Source organism: Erinaceus europaeus, chromosome 2, assembly GCF_950295315.1.
Source record: "Erinaceus europaeus chromosome 2, mEriEur2.1, whole genome shotgun sequence".
Lineage (NCBI taxonomy): Eukaryota > Metazoa > Chordata > Mammalia > Eulipotyphla > Erinaceidae > Erinaceus > Erinaceus europaeus.
In genome coordinates this window covers 44,951,744-44,972,388 of record NC_080163.1, presented here as the reverse complement: position 1 = coordinate 44,972,388, position 20,645 = coordinate 44,951,744, and the positions used below count along the sequence as shown (strand labels likewise).

Sequence of the window (20,645 nt, the reverse complement as noted above, 5' to 3'; positions counted from 1 at the left end):
GCAAGATCTAAAGGTATTTCTACCCAACAAAGTCTGTTTAAGTGTTTAATGTTATTTCCTTTTTGGTCCTATACAGAATGCTATAACTTCTATATAGGTCTGAATGCTGCTCCATATAGATTCCTTTTGTATATCTAAAAATATATACTTTTCAGTAGTTCAATACATGGTTAATCTTCCCAGAGGAAGATTTTTGTAATCACATGTTGCAAAGTAGAAAAACATCTCCTTTCTAAGAAAGGAAATATACTTTCCTATTGTACACTTTTGAATAAGCCCAAAGGCATGCACCAAAAATCATTAAAACTAATACATGCACTAAAATGAATGTAGAGTTAGACTTAAAGTGCTGCTTCTTAATTTTCAAATTTGGAGAAGACATTTTTTTGTCAATTCTAAACTCAAAGCTCTCCCCCCACCCAACCCACCATGGCGTCAAGAGAGAAAAGTATGTGTAAGTCTTTATGTATTCTTTACATGGGAGAAGGACAGATATAACAACTATCCTATTCATAAACTGGATTCCCAGTTTCAAATAAAATCAGTATTAACTGGTAAAAATTGTCAAAGCTACTACATCCAAAACAAATGTTCTACATAGAGAATAATTTACTTTGGTTTTATGCACCTTCTTAAAATACTGGTGTCCCATATGTCACCAAACTGATGTGTTCCAGCAAAGTTATAAGGCAAATCTCCCCCCCCCCCATCATGACATATTGTTTCCAAATAGACAAAACTAAAATATTTTGGTGAGGAAGAGGTTATGATAATAGCTAACCCCTTAGCATCCTGAGCTTTGTGTTTTTATCCAACTCTACCCTGCTGGAAGCTGTCAGGCTTCCATGTATAGAGATGTCCTGACTCCTTATAAATAGCTCTCAGAACTTCTTTTTTTTCTATTTAGATGTTTTAATGTCTAATAAAGCTGACAACATTGTCACACTTTGCTTGTTGGGGCCACCATCTAGCAATTTGAAATGTTTAAGCCACAGTAAATTACTAATGTTATCAATTAATTGTATTACCTTTTTTTTTTTTTTTTTCCCCTGTAGAGTTTACTTAGACCAGAGATCCTTAATTTGAGTTTTAAAAGATATGGATGGCCCTGAAGTTGAATGCAAATTATCTGTGTATATGCAATTTTTTTCCAGGGGAGAGGATCCATCACTTTCATCAGATTATCAAAGTTATCTGTAATCCCAAAGAGGGATTACAGGAGTTTAGAGGGATACCCGTAATTCATTTTATATCAGGACTGAGGGTTGGGGAAAAAATTAAAAAGGACATAAACAGAAAGGGTCAAACTGTTGATCTTTCCCCTTTATTCACATTCGGGAAATAAATGCTTTAAACTGGGAAAAACAATTAAGATGACTAAAAATATTAAAATAATCAATCATTTTCTAATTGTTTTTACTTTCCACATATGGTAAATTGTGTCTCCAAGAAAAGGTTTGGAGACCAATTTTTACTCTTTCCCTAAGAGGAATTCATAGATACAATGCTGATCATCATCCACATTCAAATAACTGACAACGTAAGACTTAAGATAACACTAATGAGCCTCAAATTTTAAATTTTGAGTAAAGGATTATCTGAAGTCAAATATACATTTCTCAAGCTTTTGCTTCCCAAAAATTGGTCCATTTTCAGGTAAGTACTGGCACTATTACATTAGATAAACTTAAAATCTGAACAGTGAAAGTTCAACTTTCTTACCAGATTAAAAATAAACCCACAAGACTCTACAAGAGCCCAGTCACACACATTCACACTAAGTCATAGAGAACTTTCTCATTTCAAATACATCACTGAATTTTCAAATGTAAGATCCTGCCTGAATAACTAGCAAAACACAGAAGAGCATGTTAAGAATTAAAACACTCCCTGCACCTTCATCCAGAAACACACACTCAGGCATTCCAAAAATAAACCAGATCTGAAGAGAGACCTCTCACTTCTTGGTTTTAAGTATCAAATGCCTAAAAGGCTATGAAAGGGAATATAAAATAAAATAGTAACTTAAAAATAATTTTAGCCAAAACATGCTTCTGTTCTACTGAAAAACTGTCAACCCCCTCCCATCCCCAGTTCTGAACATTAATTAGGTGGCTCAATCTCACTAAGACAAAAAAAAAAAAAAAAGTTCACAGATACACTTTTTGTTCTCCTATCCTTTCTATAGCACATGTTAGAGTTTATTAAGACTGCTTCTAGTTAAAATAGTCTTTTACTTCTTGTCACCCTCCCCCCCTCAAAAAGTGAGTCATACTTGAATTCCAAAACGGAGTATTAATTTAATAGAATATCAGTTGTATTATACAGACCAAGAGGAAACTCTATGAATATTATGGAAAACTATATGAAAGAAGGAGTTGCCACCCAATTCACTTCCAGCTTTTTAAGCCAATACCTAGCAAGACTAAAATCTCATTGACTTCAGTGAAAACAAATCAACACTCCAAAACCAGTCATCTGAGGCTGGAAATTGAATCTCAAAGACCTAATTTCTTACATACATACATACATACATACATATATATATACATACATACATTTCCTATCCTAAGCTTTCACTTTGCTATTCAAATAGTTTAATAAAGCTCATGTTTATAAAGGAGTTTATTGGCAAATAAAGGCCCATATTAAAATGTTTATCAAAACAAATTTTATTCTACACAGCTAACATTAAGAAATATCTTCTTGGACTTATAAAGCATACTTAATTGCATATAAGTTTTGCTTTGGGTGGGATATTGAAAACACAATTCAGTAAGCAATTAGAAAAGACTAGAAACAAAAGTGAAAGTGACTAGTCTTAACTTTCAAAAATCAAGTGCAAAGATAAGTAGTGCAAATAATGAAAATTAGAAATTTTATAGGCATCTTTACATAATCTTTCCTGCTTTTGCATTTTTACATATCGACAACATTATAAACCCTAATGCTTGTATGCAGCATGGAACTGGGCTATCATTTATCTCCATTGACTAGACTCAAGAAAGTCTTTCAAAGACTTGTCTCACAGTCATTTAAATTACTGGTTCTTGACACAGTTTTGGGAATTCACTTCTTTTAAAGCAATTCCTAAGGGAGGGGCTATTTAAGGTTTTTCACTGATTTAAACAAGTTACAGTATATGACCTTCTTATAATTTAAAATCTAACTCACGATAAAATGTGAAAATCTTATGTACTGCCAACTCTACAAAATAAGCTATAAAATAATAATTCTGCTATTGTTAATGAAAATATCAGAACTTTCTTTTTACTTAACTTCAAAAATATTTTATCAGTAATGTATACACATTCGGTAAAATTAAACTTGAAATTAATTTGTCAAAATCACTGAAAATAAGTCTATACTAGAGAACTGGACTAACACAAATATATTGGGATTTTATAACCAAATATAATAGCAATTCTTTACCATATATAATTTAAAACTTGCAAAGGATAATGGGAACAGAAACCTAAATACTTATTAGGGCACCAAAACAAAGGATATAAGAACTTCCAAGATGTACTCTATTATATATTATTAATATCTGTCACCACTGCACTCTTGGGAATTCTACAATTTTAAGCTAATGGAAAATGATAAACAGAAACTTGAATGTGTGGGGGGGTTATATTATTTAATTTAAAAAATATAGTATTGTCTCTTAAGGTCCACAGCATTAGATAGTTGCTAGAATTGAGAACATAGAAGATGCCTACAATTTAGAGTTTTTACCTGGTTTATTGTCCTCTTCTAAGAAACTTATATGGACCAAAGGCTCAAAGTTCTGTAAAAGCAAGGCATAATATGGATCTTTGTGAATTGCAATATCAAATGATCTCATCTAAGGACTACATATAAAAGTATAAACATAAACTACACTGTAACAATGAGCAAAAGAATAAGCAATAAAAATTTCTGGTGGTTTTAAAATCCTAACTGGAAATGTTTAAATTTTTATTATTCTTTTTATCACTAACTTGCCTTGACCTTAGAAAGTTGCCACTCCACAATGGTAATACTTGATTTGTACTAAGAAAAAAACCAAATATCATACACCTGAAAACAGAGCTATAGAATATTTAACATACCTAGCTACAAATCACCAACTTTTTCATAACTAACAATAGATTTCTCTGGCTTTACTGAAACTTTCTAACTGAAGAGCAGTATCATTGTCCTTAGCAAACAACTCTCATTAAGACTCATAATTTCTCTTAGCTCCAGTAACTTAACTTCTTCCACTTTTCCTCTGAACCATTCCTCCTGAATGCACTCCCATTCATGAATACACCAAACAAGTCTCCTCTTTCTGCACTCAAAATTATCAAGCCAGGAAGTCTCAGCCCACTTAGTAACTTAACCTATATCACACATACTTCTTACTCTCTTCAATTCACAAATTTCTTAACAATTTCTATGCCTGCCCTTCAAACTACCACCTTAGGAGTATGAGAAAAACAACAGTCAAAATAAAATTAACTGTCCAGTTACCTCATAATACACCAATCTTTCTGGATCATCAATTAGCTATGTTCTAAGGCAGAAGTCAATTTCATTACTTCCCTCATAAGTGGGAAAACTTGAATGAATGTCACTGGCAGGTCTATGAAAAGGAGAATAAAGAAGAGAGAAACAAGAAAAAAAAGGAAAATGGGAGAAATAAAAGAACAGATATAGAGGGTAAGGAGATGAGGTCAAATGTCACCAACAGCTACCTGCATTGGGTATTGCCAATCCACTCCAGAATGGAATTTTTGCTCAGTCCTAACATGTATCTAGTGATTTGTTAGATGACCAGGGAGCTAGTCCAAATAAACACATGCCACCTGTTCCATTACTTTGAATGTTGCTTCACAATAGACATTTTCCTTAAGTTCTCATATAGCCTTTTTGCATTCAAGTTTAAACCAAATCATGTTTTTCAAAATTCTAGAGCATAAGGGCTGGTGGTCCTTGAACTTTGAGGCCTCTTAAGTCACTAAAGTGGGTCCTTAAGGAAGAAAACTATACTTAATTTTTTTCATGAAGTGTTATAAAAATTTAATTATTATCAAAACTACATTCATGAAAACAAAAAAATCTTGTTATTCAAAATAAATAATGTCTTCGGTCTATAATTTTATTTTATAGAGATTCACCACATTTCTACTTATCAAACAAGACAATTTTTTTTCCACAAAAGCAAAGCACACCAGGAGAAAATAAATCAGACATAATATGTGACAAAATAAAAGAATAACTATGAAACTGTTCTAAGAAAAAATGTTTTTAACAAGTGACCTTTGCTATTCTCAACTTTCTTAATGACATAAATTGTCATCAAAACTTGGTAGTCAGTTTTGCAGCTGAAAGATGACAAAATTACTGACTTAAAACCAATCACGTTTCACTTTTCACCTGGCTGTTCTTGTGCCATGAAATTTTATATGAATCAGGCTAATGCAAGCAAAGATGATCTTAACCAGTGATGAAATTTCCATAAAATAAAAGGCTTAGGTCTTAAATTTGTTTTGTTTAGTACCAAATAACACCTCAAAAATTAATTTTTTTCCTTAAAATAATGCAAATTATCTATAGTAGTTAAATCTATTGCATGAAAACATCAATCTCAATAGCAATGATCACTTTAATTTTATAATGTACTTCATTATGAATGGTCTAGATTCAATTAACTTGCAATAAAAAAGATGTAAAGTATGATTTGAAAATGGATAAGCTTTAACAAATAACTTTGATGGTTTATGTAAGCAATTCCAACTAGATTCTTACCTATCTGTCCCACCCTCATGGGAAATTATCAAAATTAAGCTATATTCAAATTTAGGGATTAAAAAGCCTACAAATATCATACTCAGAGTTACCACCTTTGTTCCAAACCTAAGTTCCTAAAGATTCCCTTGCTTTAACATCCTTTTACATTGAAAGTAGGATCTCATTCTGACACTTTAAAAAAACTAAAAAGGGAAATAAGTCATTAGATTTGGTATCTCACTTTTCATGGGAAGAAAATGTTAGAAGTATGCTTGTGTGTAAAGTAAAATGAATTATAGAGCCAGGAAAGCCACCAGTGGAACAATTTCAGAAATACCCACTATAAAATCATCTGAAAAATGTAACTGTATGTTATTTTAAAAAATGAGGAGGAATATTGAAGTGAGGGTGAACCATGTGTAGAAGTTATCTGCCAAGACCATGGTGGGATCTAGCAGGCACAAAATGTCATATGGAAGGAAAATGTTACTTTAGAAAATTCCAACAGTGCCAAATGCAAAATGTAAAAAACAGAAACAAAATTGAATGATAATTCCCACAAACATCAAGTTTCATTTAAAAAAAAGAAAAAATAGGTAGATATATCATATATCATATGTACATATCTTAACTAACTTAAAGAGAATATAAAGTGCTTAGGCCATCAAACCCACCCAGATTCTTATTATCCAAGGACTTATCTTTACCCTCCCTTCCACCCAAATTTAGTTCACATGTCCTGCAGAAAAAGTACAGAATTTCTATGTTAATAATAAGAAATGAAAACAGTGAGTACAACTGATATCAATCCATTGAATTTTATTACAAATGTACTTGATCACTTGGCGTCAAAAAGTTTAAAATCAATACCCTATTTTCTGTATGCCAGTACAAAGCAAACTTTTTTTTACAAATTAAATACCTAAAAATTTGACAAAAATATTAAAATTTGATGAAAAACAATTATAAAAATCCTTAATCTCTCTCTTCAAAAAAGGAGGCAGTCTTCCCAGTCCTATTATACAAATTAATAATATTCACCATTTTCAGAATATGTAGCTAAACTATATTTTTGTTAGCATACAAAACTCTTAGGCTAGTAGATTTTGTATATGCTCCAGTTAAGTTTGTGAATGTCATCTGATTGCAATATAATCAACTATCTTTAATTGAATCCTAATTTACACTTTAGTAATTTGCATAGTTTAAAAGGGGATAAAGATTATTCTACAACTAATTATCATAGGCTATTACAATGCTATTTTTCAAGGAAATAAGTATTTGCTCCCAAATGAAAGTCATTTTTATGAATGGGTTAAAATTACTAGCAGCTTTCTCCATTACCTGAAAAATCAAATAGCAATAATTGGCCATCTCTAGATGTGAAAACATTTAAAGACACATTGATATACTTTCTTTGAGTCAAATGCCAACTCCTGCATAAAACAGAAAGAAAGTGAGACTTTCAAGGTGTTTTTTTTTTTCCCCCCCGTTGGTTTTACTTTCTACTCTTCGTGGCTTTTGAGAAGCTGGAAAAGTTTGTCTCTCCTGATTCACATTATCTTTTATTTTTCCCCCCTCATTTGGCAAATAATCATCTTCCTCCAATCTCTATCTAGTGAAGGAAAAGCCAACATGGCTTTTCTTATGAACTTCCTTTGTTGTCAAAGGGATGTATAATGATTTCTATAGTTCTGGTTAGTTAACTTTAGCTCCCTCTGTGCCTGAATGACTGCTGCTTCTAACATCAGCATGATAAATAGGAGGCACAAATAAAAAAGTAGCTTAAAAAAAAGATTTGGTGATTTAAACAAATAAAAACAAACAAAAAACAAAAAATGCAGACAACACCAAACAGACACAAACATAAGGGCATTTCAAATCTGGTGGCTGATCTCTGGATTAAATTACTTGACAGTGTCTCTCATTTTAAAGAATGTCAATATTACAATGCATTTCAAGTTTTCTTTTGTACTTAGGCAAATAATATAGTTCAACCAAGCTCTTGGACCTTAACTGTAAGACAAAGTAGATCATTAAAAATAAGGCATACTTGTCAGGAATTAAGTTTTGTTTGCTTGTTATTGGCACATTTGATCATACTGTCTTCTATGAATAACACATATGGTCAAACATACCATTTCCTTTTGTTTTTGTTTCAGCACAAGTAGGGTATACCAACTAGTAAATTAAAATAAAGAGAAAACACCAACATAAAACACTGAAATATAGAACCTTGGTAAAGTACCGAGCACCTGGGGGTGGGTGGGGGGGGCATGAATGAGGAGAAGGGAGAAAGGAAGATAGGGAGGGTGTTTTGGGAGGTAAAGTGAGATGCAAAATAGAGCATCTTTACAGTCACTTAGTCTTTTTCTATGGTCATTTAGTCTTTTGTCCATGATCACCTCTTAAGTACTAAAAGATCTGCATGTGGATTTCTTTTAAAACCCACTGACCATAAATCAGACATTGGTTTCAAAATCTTAGTAAGATTTTGTAGATTGTGTTTAACTGTTATAGTGTAAAGACAATTGCACAATACATGTGCTTCTTGATCCGGTAGGATTCCAAGCAGAATCTGAAGTCTATAGGTAAGAAAGGCTTCACTTTAGGTAAGTCTGACCCTAAAGAGAACCTCATGAAATAACTCGCATCTCAAAGAAAGGACACTTTGCCTAAGTTTGCTGTGTTTTTGTAGACTTGCACTACTTATTGCTGGCTACTATGAAACACTGATCTAGGAGTACTCCAACAACCTGTAGTACAAGGCTTAACTTTAAGAAGCTATAGTAAACAAGAGACAAAATCAAAGCAATTCTCTTTCCTAACTAGTAACAACACAGAGAAAGCATCTTTTCCATATCACAGTTAAAGTACAGTGAACAAAACAGCTCAACAAACCTTAAGACAAAAAGTGCAGGTTATTAATGTTTACATGCAGTTGATAAGCATTCCAAATGTCACATTATGCACTGTAAAAGCTCAACTTTACTATATGGAGATAAGTAAAATGCACCTTGGGGAAAAGGGAAAGCAATTTAATTTCCAGTGATTTTGTAAGTAAAGAAACTCCTATCTATTGTACGGTCACCTCGTAGTTAACATTGTATGAATATTAAAAGCAAACAATTTAATGGGAAAATGCACAGTACAATGGAAATAGCTTGTTATTCAACACATACAGTAGATCTCAAAAACAAAGACAACACACTCACCAGGGAGCTTAAAAAAAAATCAAATCAAAACCCAAAGAACCAGCAGGAAAAAAAATCCTTCAAAAAGACAACTATCTCACCTTCCTAGGCCAACACTTCACAATGTGAGAAGCATCAATACCCTCCAGCTCCTACAGGTGGTGTCTTTTACATACAGCAGTTAGATCTATATGGCTGGATTTGCTAAGATAACAATTCCATCCCCAGAACTCAGACAAGATCCTGGAAAAAAAAAATAATAATAACTCTCTACAGAATTCTAAACCAAAATGTACTGTTTAAGGCATCTTTTTTTTATAACATTTTCTCTTCACTCAAAGATGATAGTCATGCAGCAGTTTAATGATAAAAATATATTAATATTTTACTATACAGCAGCAAGAAGTTAGTTGTCAATTAAAAGCACGCAAATGTTTTAAGATGGAAACCTGTAAAAGACTATCGTTACAAACAATTTCAGTTTGGAGGACACCAGTTTGGTAAAGTGCTCTCCTAAGCTTTGTATTTTCATACCCTACAACCTTGAATATATGAGTTATAGAACATACGTTTGATAGAAGGCTTGTACAATTGGGGAACACAAATACACTTAGCATATAATGTAGCCAGTAATAACTAGCACCACAGCTACATGGAAATCCTTTACATATACCAACTTGGCTTTCACTTTTAAAATGAAACTCAGAATCCATGGCTCAGTAGGATAAAACTATAATTTTGTTGCTCTGCTTTTTAACAGGTCTACATAAGTTAATAGCACTGACAAAAATCAAAGGATAGCTTCAGACCTCTTACAAGTTTAGGAGACAGTGCTAGTGACCACAAAGACTCACTACCTGATGTCCAAGCACAGGTTCACTGGAAATTGCTGCACGTTAGTTAAGTTTTAAAAATCTTTCTACACATAATAAAAAAAATATATTATGAACGATACAAGTACATCTCATATACACCATAATGACAAAACTTTGCCTACTCAGTCAAAGCAAACAGATGCAGAAAAATATTATGGGAGATTTCCTTTTCTTTCTTTTTCCTTTTACTATTTGAATAACTTTGGTTCCAACCATAAAAATCACAACTTAGCAAATTTCATTTAAATGCCTTTTTTAATAATTTCTTCATGTTCACAGAAGTTCACTGACCATTTTTATATGTTTAAGGTCCAGATGCAATGCATATTGTATAAAAGAGAGCACTTATTGTTTACCTTGCATGAATTAAACCTACGTACCTTTAACTCTACAAACTTCTGCATAACATTTAGACAAAGCTCAGACACACAGCATGCCTAGCCCTCAAATATATATACACATCTCTAATCACAGGTATATAGGGTGTCAAATATACTATAATAACCTCCATGTAAGGTTTGAAATTTGGTAACAAAATGAGAAAACTAAAAATATTATTTTACGTGTTCTAAAATATCTCTTTTTTGTGCTAAAGTCAAATGTTAGCTCAACATGAAAAGGACTTTTATATAATTCAGCAATATTATAATTTTGACCATTTTGCAAACACTTTTAATAATAATAGCTTAAACGTGTACAAAAGTTCTTGGTTAATTAGGGAAATAAACACTCAGTTCTTTATATTTTTTAATCAAGTAGGAAACACAGTTCATATAATGTTATTACTTTTTGTATTTTTTTGTATTTTTTTTGTTTTTAGCAGCTGCTTACTGTTTTATATGGTGGATAAAGTGGACAACATCCAGCGATGGGTGGCAAGTCAAGAAGAGAAACTGTCAGTTGGTGGAGGTTCTGTGGGTGGTGCTCCCTTGGAGTTGAGTTTTTTTATTTTTTTTTTTTTAACTTTTTATTTTCTCTCTCTCTCTTTACAGTATATTTTCTGTGTGTGGTTGGTGTGTGTGTGTATGCATGTGTGTGGTTTTTTTTTTTTCATTCAGTTTGATCAATCTTCTTCCCCTTCTTCCTCACCCTGCAGGAGCAGGGTGGCTGCAGCGGTCTCCTCCTGCTGCTGCTGCTGCTGCTGATGGAGTTGCTCACAGGCAGCTCGCTTCTCCCTCTGCTTCTCTTGAATCTTCTTCATCTCTTCCGAGTACTTGCAGAAGGTGTGTCCGAACTTGGCCCACACCTTGTAGGGCACGGTGATGGAGTTGCGGTAGGTGGGCTTCACCTCGCTCACGCGCATAAACACTCCGTACTTGTTGGAGCCCACATCGAAGAAGAAGCGCTTGTTGTCCACAGTCAAGGAGGTGCCCTCGGGCAGCTCGGCCGGCTCCTCCTCCACTCCATAGTCGTCGATGAGCTTGGCCAGAGCGTCGCGGAACTCGATGAGCCCCTGTGCGGGCAGCGCAATGGTCTGGCCCTGCGTGGAGCCCAGGCCAGGCCCCCGGTTGACCGTCTGGCGGATGCGCAGGAAGCGGCCGCGCTGGTTCTCCTTGAGATCCATGTAGTACTTGCGGTTCTCGCGCACCAGGAACTCACTCTTGAGCGCCCGGCGCGGCTCGTCCTGTGCCTGGGCCAGGTCGGGCGGCTGGCTGGGGCCCAGCTGCGCGTAGTGCTCGATGAAGTCGCCCAGGTAGTCGCGGAACTCCACAGCCACTGACATGGAGAGAGTGAGGCGGCTCTTGTTGCCACCCGCGCCCACTTCTGCGATCTTCAGGAAGCGGCCCTTGGCGTTCTGCTTCACGTCCAGGTAGAAGCGCTTGTTCTGGATGTCCACCCGCTTGGAGGCCAGCTCCTGCGTCTCATGCTGCAGCCCCCCCGGGGCCCCGCCGCCGCCGCCACTGCCGCCGCCGCCCCCGCCGCCACCACCGCCCCCGCCGGAGCCCGAGCCCGAGCCCGGGTGCCCCAGGGAGCCGCCCGAGCCCAGCGCCGCACCACCCTGCTCGCTGCCGCTGTCTCGGTCCGCCATGATGCTGCGCTCCGCCGCCGCGCCGCCGCCTGCCGCTCCGCCCGCCGCCGCCTCAGTCGCCTCAGCCGCCGCTGCTTTCCCTCCCCGGCTCCGCCTGCTGCCGCCGCAACCCCCACAGCCAGTCAGCCACTCTCGCGAGATCTGCGGGAGAGACGAGACAGACGAGACCCGGTAACAGGGCACTGACTCCCCAGTACAGTAGCAGGGCGCCCTACTGTACGCGCCCACCCGCCTGCCCGCCGGCACGTGACCGCGCCCCCTCCCCACTGCCTGACCCATCCGCCCGCCCGCCAGGCGGCGCCCACCCGCCAGCCCTCACCCTACACCCCTGCCTGGGGTGGGGGTGGGGGGTGGGACCCGCCGCGGCGCAGCTGCCGCCGCCGACGCCACCACCACGGCTATGGCTGTCGCTGTTGACCAGACCCTGTGCAGCCTCTTTCTGGGGAGCTGGGGTCTGGGGGCGAGAAGGGGTCTGCCAGACTCAGCGGAGGGAGGGGGCCTCCGCTCTGCTTTCCTGTGACCCCCCAGGGGGGCCTGGGGGAGGGGCCTGCGCAGCGCCTCAGAGCCCCACTGCAGAGAGGGGACACCGAGTCACGGTCACCCCCTCCCTCCCCGCCGGCCTCAGCCAGACCAGACCCAGACCCAGACCCAAACCCAGACGGGCCCACCCACCGCCCGGCCGGGCTGTCTCCTACCGCAAAGCAGAGCCCTGTCCGCAGCGCAAAGGAGAGGGAGTGCGGTGGTAACCCTCAGCTGCAGGAGGGGCTGCCAGGGATGAGGACGGGGCGCCGGCAGCAGTGGCGCGGAGCAGCAGACACCTAGCCCGTCCCTCCCCTCTCTCCCTTCCCTCGCTCCCGCGGCTCCCCCTCCCCGCGCACGGCAGCGGCTCTGGCCTCAGATGATCCCACTCCCCCCTCCCCCCAACCGCAGCCCCGCACAGTCGGGCGGGCGGGCGCACTCACCGGCGGGGGGAGCCGGGCTGAGCACGGCCGCCGCACTAGGGCCCGGGTGCCTGCAGTGCCTGATCCCGTGAACTCCGCTCTTCCCCCCCAAGCAACAACCGAAAAGAAACCTCACATTCCTCCCCAAAAACCTTCAAGCAGGCCCCTTTGGGCCCACGACTGCCAGCCTGCCTCCCCCTCCTTCCCAGATTTGGGGAAGGGGGGCACCCTGCTCAGGGTTGAGCCAGTCTGGGTTGCCAGCCAGCTCTGCGGATGAACCAGGCCCTGATGAGCTTCAGCCCCTAGTCCACTCTTCCTCTCGGAAAGGATCCAGAATGGAGGAGAAGACCCAGCAGACTTTAGGAAATTCACAAGCTAAAAATGTCAGGAATTTCCTGGGAAACGCATTTCCTTACCAGATTCATTAAAGCAGGTTCTCCTACCCCTTTCTACCCCTCCTCCCTTAAAACTCCAAGTGTCAAGGAGAGCCCCACCGCCACCACCAAAAAGTAAAGCATTAAATGACCACTGGATTCCAGGCGGTTACAGATAATTAATTAACCAATGAGATTTGGGGCAGTGACAAGTGAATGGGGTCTCTCTGGTCTCAGAAATCATTGCTTTCTCACTTCCTTGATCTGAGGCATAATCTAGGGCCTATTTTCCTTTTTAAAGACAGAATGCTCCCTGTCCTTCACTGCAGTCTGCAGTCGCAGGAACTGTGGGAGAGTTAAGTCTCCAAGGACCCTGGATAATGCCCTTACACTCTCCCTCATCACCTTATGGGGTGGGGGTGGGGGTGGGGGATGTCAGAGGATATAGACTTTACCGTCTCTACTACGGGAATTTTCAGGTATGGATTGCTACCTCCATTCTGAGAAGAATTCGCTTATTCTATCTTCAGGTTTCATCCCCATTGAACTCCCCCCCTCACCCCGCCAGCCCCCAAAGTTAAGAGATTTATCTCAATCACTTTTAGTCCCTCAGACAGCTTCATACCTGGTTGTCTAAACTTCCTGCAAATCGGAGTAGAGAACTAAGGATCAAGAAAGCCAGACCAGTCCAGGGCATGAGCCCTGTCAACACCTGAGCCCGAAAGCCCTCTAATATATCCCCATCAGCTCTTTGGCAAACCCCATCTAGCTTATTCACAACTTGCCTTTTCTCTTAGCAAGAGTTCCATTCTACGTAGCATTAGCTACTTCATCTTTGGGTTGAAGTTTGCCATTTTCTGGCTAAAGAGGCAAAACACCCTTATTGCCAAAGTGCAAAGTGAGGGTAGTCCTGTGAACCAGTCCCTGACCCACCCACCTGTCCAGAAATACCTGAAATAGCTCCCTTGAAAGGAGGCCCTATTTTGATAGAGTAAAATCTACTGTGGGCCCCACAGAATTCCCTCTTTCATTGGCGGCATCCTCAGGAAATAGCCTGTGAGTGCCGATTTTTCGGCATGCCCTCCTATTCCTAAATCCACTGGGAAGGAGACACTGGAACTGTGGGCGCACTTCTTACCAAGGGGAGAAAAACATAAAGAAGTGGTGGTTCCTACAGGCTCACAAAGTAGCGATCAGGACCCTGGATAGACCCCTGCCCCAAGCAGAGACTCAAAGTCTGACTGGCCAGATTATGCACCTAGGCTTTGCGCTCCCTCTGCAAGGAGGCTAAAACCAATTGAAGTCCTATCTAGGAGGGTCAATGATACTTCCAAAGGTTTATCAAGTATGGGGACAAGTCCTGCCCCAAAGTGAGACTTCAAAGCAGCAATGAAGTCAATAGGACTGTGATGAGGGAGCTTACCCCTTGTTAGTCCCTATCATTCCTCCATGCTTATATGACTGCTTCCCCCAGGATATAAAACTCGGGCTCAAATTTGGTGCCTTTCCTGGTTAACTGACTTTAGAGTCTAAATTCTTTCACTGTGTCCTAAATGCTTACGTGCAGGGACTCTGAAGAGATTTAAGTTTGGAAGTGCCTTGATTTTCTGAAAAAAAGTGACTGCCTTGCCCAGTGCAGAGATAACTGATGACACTTCTAAAGAAAACACAAATTTCATCTGTATGTTTAAGTCCAAGTCAGCAAATGTCTGATACCTGGATCTCTCCATCTAAATATGTGCTCATTTCTTTATGCTATTTATTATATATGTATATATATAGTTTCTGTCTTAAAACAAGCATCTCGCCTACTTTATGATCTAAAAAGCAAAGAAGGTTAAATGCCTTTTTCAAAGTAATTAAAAAATAAATTAGACATTTAACACAATTTCACCACTCAAACAAGACCATTCACGTAAGGATAAGCCTATTAAGTGTAGGCTTTTAGACTGGGTGGGTGGGTGGTGAAAGGTGGCTTTCCTTAGGTTGTAGGATACAGTAGCCTTAAAAGGCAGGCTGGAGAGAATGAATACTAACTCCCAGGAATGCTTTACAACAAAAAGTTTAAAACCTTAAATACAATTTCAGAGGTAGACTTGAGTCCTAACATTGAAAATCTGTAAGAAATTTTATGGATTTAAAAAGATTCCTAGATATTTGCTAACTACCTAAAAAATACATTAACTTGATTTTGAATTAAGTCAGTTATGCTGTCTAACATTTGGATTTGTTACATTAAAGCAAAGTAATAAATTTTAATTTGTAATTTCATTACAATGTAGGAAAGATAAATGACAAACGAAATATATCAATATGCAGCAAAATACCTCTATTAATGAAAACCTTTCAAAATATCCTCTTTCTCCTCAAAGTTTGCTTAGTTAGAAAAAAAATTGATGTCTCCAGCTTTCCTGACTTCTTTTACTATCACCACTTACACATTTTGAAGAGGTAGAGATTGGTCTATTCTAATTACCCTATCTCTAAATCTTTAACAAAGTCTTACCAACAAAAAATTGTGTGCAAATGAAACACTGGGGAGAACAAAAGTCTTAATTTTCCTCACCTTCAACAAGGAGTGATTCTGAACTAATCTAATTCAGCTTTGGTTTTTATAAGTAAAAGTAATGCATCATGTATAAAATAAGCTTGCAAAAGAGAAATCTATCTCTGAGTAGTTCAGTTCTTTTTTTTTAATTATGAGGTTCCCAACAGAAACAATATACTTATAAGATAATTCACAAAAATCACAGATTTCCAAAATAAAGAGAAGCAAGAACTGCAGCACTTCTACTTTTAAGTTCCACTTAGGTTAAATGCCTAAAATCAGACAATTATCTTCAATACCCAAATCATTAAGACTTGCAGGAATGCTGAACTGCAAGTGTTCAAAGTGCAGAAATTACCCATTTCTTCCTTGAGCTACCTGGAAAACTAAGGCAACTCTCAAGTAAATCTTAACAACAACGACAAAGACTAACAGTATTAACATCTCACCAACCATTTTAAAAAGCATATAACCTTCCTAATATCCCCTAACGGCCTATTCTTTAAAATTATGCCTCTACAATGCTATTTTGATGTTTAAGCATATAGGCATGAATTAAACATTTAAGATTGAAGAGAACAACCCATTTGATAGAATCCTCACATTTCACAAAATGTTCATTATAAATATTTGCAGGTTTTAAATAAACTAAGCACACATTCTCAATTCGACAAAAACTTCAGAAAACCCAACATTTTAAGTACCCAAAAGGTCCAAACAGAGCCGTTGCAAGTGCTAACAGCTCTCTCTTCCGGATACTTAAATGTTTTACTAGTACCCAAAGGAATGAAATCAGCTCTCCCTACACTCTGCTCAACACACTCAATTTTCAAAGGCGCAATTCGAAAAAGTCAGTTTTTTTTTGGGGGGGGGAGTGTCTTGGAGATAACCAAAAATTCCTTTTTCTCTCTGACATTCTACAGAAAGATGTCAAACCAAATTCAGTCCATTGTAAAGCACTGAGACTTCCCTTCCAAAAGACAGGGGACTTGAGCGTAGACACCGCAGCAAAAACCTATCCATAAGCGTCCTGGCTGGGCAGGGTAAGGGTCAGGGTAAGGGGCCCAGATAAGCACGAACTGGATGGAACCCTCAGCAAAGTCCCACAGAGACAACAGAAATGAAGGTGGCATTTATTCGGGGGTAGACAGCAAAGAACCAAAGAAAGTTCTCTGAGCCGGGCTCGGGCCTTTAAGTTCAGGCTCAAAACACGTTTAGGAGGTCTCTTCCCCTACATACATGTCGGTCACTTTCGTGGCCCACTGTCACTCAAACCGAAGGCCCTTCAGTGCCACATCTATTCCGTTTGCCCCGACAAAGGTTAATGAAGCTGCTGGAGCTGATCTAACTCAGTGGGGTACCAAATAATGCCACATTTGGGATCACCCATCCTTAGGCCTGAGATGTCAGCACCAATGCATTATTTAAATTTTTGTTGTTATTGTTAACAATGTATCTTAAGCGGGTGTATGCACTGAGGGGGTGGGGGTATTGAACCGAGGAGAGGGGGGCTGGGAATGGAATCTAGATTACAGAACCCTCCTTCCTCTCCCCTCCTGCCAGGGCTGGTGTTCAGGGAGTGTCAGCTATGACTGGCACACCTGCCCAGGCCCCGAGGCAAGGGAGCGGGGGTGGGGGCTGAAGCTTTGGGATTGCTAAGCAAACTGTAGCATTGTTGGTCTCTAGCGCCAGCGGAGATAGGACTTTCTTTCTCTCTCTCTCTCTCTTTTTTTTTTTTTTTTGTTTGTTTTGTTTAAGAGGTGTGTGTGACTTTGTTCTTTTTTGGAGGTGAGAGTTCCCGCGTTTGTGCGCTCCAGGGGGTAGAGGGGGTGGGTTGTTGCAGCACAGTCCCGGTCCCCGGAGGGATGAAGCAAGAGAGGGTGCGGGGACACCCACAATGGTAGCGTAATTAATTATTCCTGGGGCCGAAGAGGGCAGAGAGAGGGGATGGATGGGGCGGGCGGCACCTCGAGCCGTGGCAGTGGCGGCGGGGAAGGTCGCGAGGGGCTTACCCGGGCGGGCGGGCGGGCGCTGTCCTGCCGCAGGTGAGGGAGGGCGCGCGCGCGAGGCGGGCGCGAGGAAAGGGGGAGGAAAAGGAAGGGAGGGGAGGAGGGCGCGCGCGCACACCTGTCCTGGACAGCGGCGCGAGCCGAGCCGCGCTTCACTCGGGTCCCGTCGGCTCGGGAGGGAGGAGCGCGGGTTGGCAGGCGGGGGCGGGACGCCGAGGGGAGGCGGCGGCGGCTCGGATGGGTGGTGCGGCTCTCACTCGTTCTCCTTCTCGCGGGCGAGGCTGGCACACACCCCGCTTCTCTCGCTCACCCCGGCCCCCTCTCGGCTCTCCCTCCTCCTCCTTCCCCTGCGGGATCTGCTCGCCGCCGCCGCCGCCGCCGCCGCCGCAGACGGCAAGTCGTGGCAGCCAGACGTCGGCGCGTAACCCGGCGCTCCGTGCGTGACTCCGGGCGACGTCAGCGCGCGCGCGCGCGCGCACCGCGCTACCCACCGTCTCCCTCCACCCTCCCTCCGTGGCTCGAGTCCCTCGGTTTCTGTTGCTGCGGCTGCGGCCTTCGAGCGCGCTCCCTCCGCCCCCATCTCGCGCGTGCGCGCGCCCTCTCCGCCGTTGGCGCGTCAACAGCCCCGCCGCCCAGGCCTTGGGGGCGCGTCTGGGGAGTGGGCTGCTGGCTGCCTCTCAGTCCGCACTTTCTCCATCCACCGCCGGAAGCGCCCCGGGGAGGGCTTCTCTGTGTCCTCGGACTCTGCAGGCCTGAGCTGAGCTCTGGCGGGTCTGGAAGCCTACGGGGCCTGCGTCAGATTCTACTTCGGGCCCTCGGCGTCTCTGTCACTGCCGCTACCAACCGCGTCACGCTTCTCCCGCCCCCCACCCCCCCCCACGTCTCGCATCTCTCTGGAGGCGATGGGCCTTTCATCTCTGGGGAGGGTCTCACCTTGGCTTTCGGATGCCAGCCGAGAGGACCTGCAAGGGCAGTTTTAGCTTGAAGAAGAAAGAGGCCAGACGACACTGAGGCCCTGGGGACCCTTGACAGGAAGCGAGGGCTTGCTGCCCTCCTCCCACGCAGTGTAGGTGCTGGGGGCGCCTGTGAGGGACTTTGGCTAAGGACAAACACCCTGACGACTGGGATTTATGCGTCCTTGAGCTCGAGAGGGAGAGTAGAAGGGACGCGTTTCTTTTCATACTGTGCTAGGCAAGGAAAGAAATACAGAAAAATGTCCCTTCGAGACAAAAAAAAAAAAAAAAAAATTCCCCTTGAACTTCCGACCCTAAACCAAGTTTAAGAATTTTTTTTCTTTCCTTTTTCTGTTTTTTTGGGTGCATTGTAACTTTTCCCCTCTCATTTTGTAGGCCTTCATATCTCCATCCTGCAACTGTGACGTCCCTATAGATGATGGTTCGGTTAAAACATTGTCTGCTGCAGAATAAATAGGAAACTGCCTTCACTTTTCTGAATCATTTCAATCTCAGAAAAGTCTGTAATTTAAGAAAATTGAAGTCACTGTCCTTATTTTAACTGAGTTTATAGTTATCTTTGCCATACACACTAAAACACCCTTTTACTAGGCACTAGTAGGCTTTTAAACTCGCTTATTGTGGGGCCTTTTCCAAAAAGCTTATCTAATTAAGCTTTCAGGCAAGTAGGAGTGAGGTGTAATTAACTCTATAGAGGGGGGGGTGTGTGTTACAAAAACAAATCCTTCAGGGTTGCTAGGAGTTTGTCACCCATAAAGGGAAACATCTTAGATTTATGATCACCTACTTTTTCCACTACACACGCGCACGCGCACGCGCGCGCGCGCACACACACACATTTGCCTCCAGGTATCTTCTGATTCCCCCACCCCCTTTGTACCGTAGGTAGTGCTTGATATCGGGGAAATACATTGAGAGGTGTTCTTGGCAACCCCGAATCACAGAGGACTTGTTTGAAATTTTCTGCAATAGAAAAAAATACAGCTCTGCAATGAACTGAGAGACAATTCGACTGCATACTAGTATCAATAATGTTTATTATTCCCAAGTTAAAGATGATAATTTTTTTTGGAGACAGGCTTAAGAGTGATGGTCCTTTCTTTTGAATTGCTTCTTTATTCACCTCATCTTTAGGTGGCAGCAGTACTATATAAATAGCTTTAAAACTAGTCTTCTGCAACTTGATACCTTAAAGACTGTTTTGTCCTAAATGCTTCCAGCTATGTTGTGGAGATTAGAAACTGATGAAAACATAACATAATAGCTGAAAATTAGAATATTTAGGAAGTTTGAGGAAAAACAAAGGCATTCAGGAAAATTAAGAAAATTCATGAAACTACTGAGGAAATTTTTTTCTTTTTTTTTGGCTAGGACAGAGAAATTGAGAGAGAAGGAAGTAGAGAGAGAGCTAGACCTGCATGCAGCACTGCTTCACCATTCATAAACATTCCTGCAGGTGGGGGTTGGGGGACTTGAACCCAGGCCCTTGCACATGGTAATGTGTGTTCAATAGAGTGAGTTATGGCCTAGCCCCAGAAAGGGTTTTTTTTGTTGTTTGTTTGTTTATATTTATTCCCTTTTGTTGTCCTTCTTTTTTCATTGTTGTAGTTATTGTTGTTGTCATCGTTGGATAGAACAGGGAGAAATGGAGAGAGGAGGGGAAGACAGAGAGGGGGAGAGAAAGGTAGACACCTGCAGATCTGCTTCACGGCCTGGCAAGCGACTCCCCTGGCAAGTGAGGAGGGGTGGGGGGGGGGGACTAGATCATTATGCCCATACTTGCACTTTGTGCCCTGTGGCTTAACCCGTGGCGTTACCGCCTGACTCCCAGAAAGGTTTTTAAGCTGTTTTTTTTTCTTTTAAAACTGCACAGAAAACAAGTAGCATCTTTATATTAAACTTGATCTCAATTAAAAATGTAGTTTAAAGGGAGTCGGCGGTGGC

The 20,645-nt window shown here is 41.4% G+C and overlaps 2 protein-coding genes across 11 annotated transcripts in view; one reads left to right on the top strand and one right to left on the bottom strand.

The window, feature by feature from the left end:
• The window catches only part of PFDN1 (prefoldin subunit 1), a 964,801-nt gene that overhangs the window by 225,503 nt on the left and 718,653 nt on the right, over nucleotides 1–20,645 (top strand). The window lies entirely within an intron of this gene.
• PURA (purine rich element binding protein A) overlaps nucleotides 1–20,645 on the bottom strand; it is a 145,608-nt gene that overhangs the window by 67,156 nt on the left and 57,807 nt on the right. For 3 of the 9 annotated variants that reach the window (XR_009546414.1, XR_009546415.1, XR_009546411.1), the window contains exon 1: nucleotides 17,846–17,982. Coding sequence is in view for 4 of the 9 variants with exons in the window: in XM_060179090.1 (XP_060035073.1) it covers nucleotides 10,890–11,855 (966 nt within the window). In the remaining 5 variants the exon portion in view is untranslated. Of the gene's footprint in view, nucleotides 1–3,252; nucleotides 3,791–6,559; nucleotides 11,997–12,550; nucleotides 12,780–12,817; nucleotides 13,217–17,845; nucleotides 18,087–20,645 lie in introns of those variants that run through there. The other 6 variants (XR_009546412.1, XR_009546409.1, XM_060179090.1 and 3 more) reach the window with 6 other exon arrangements.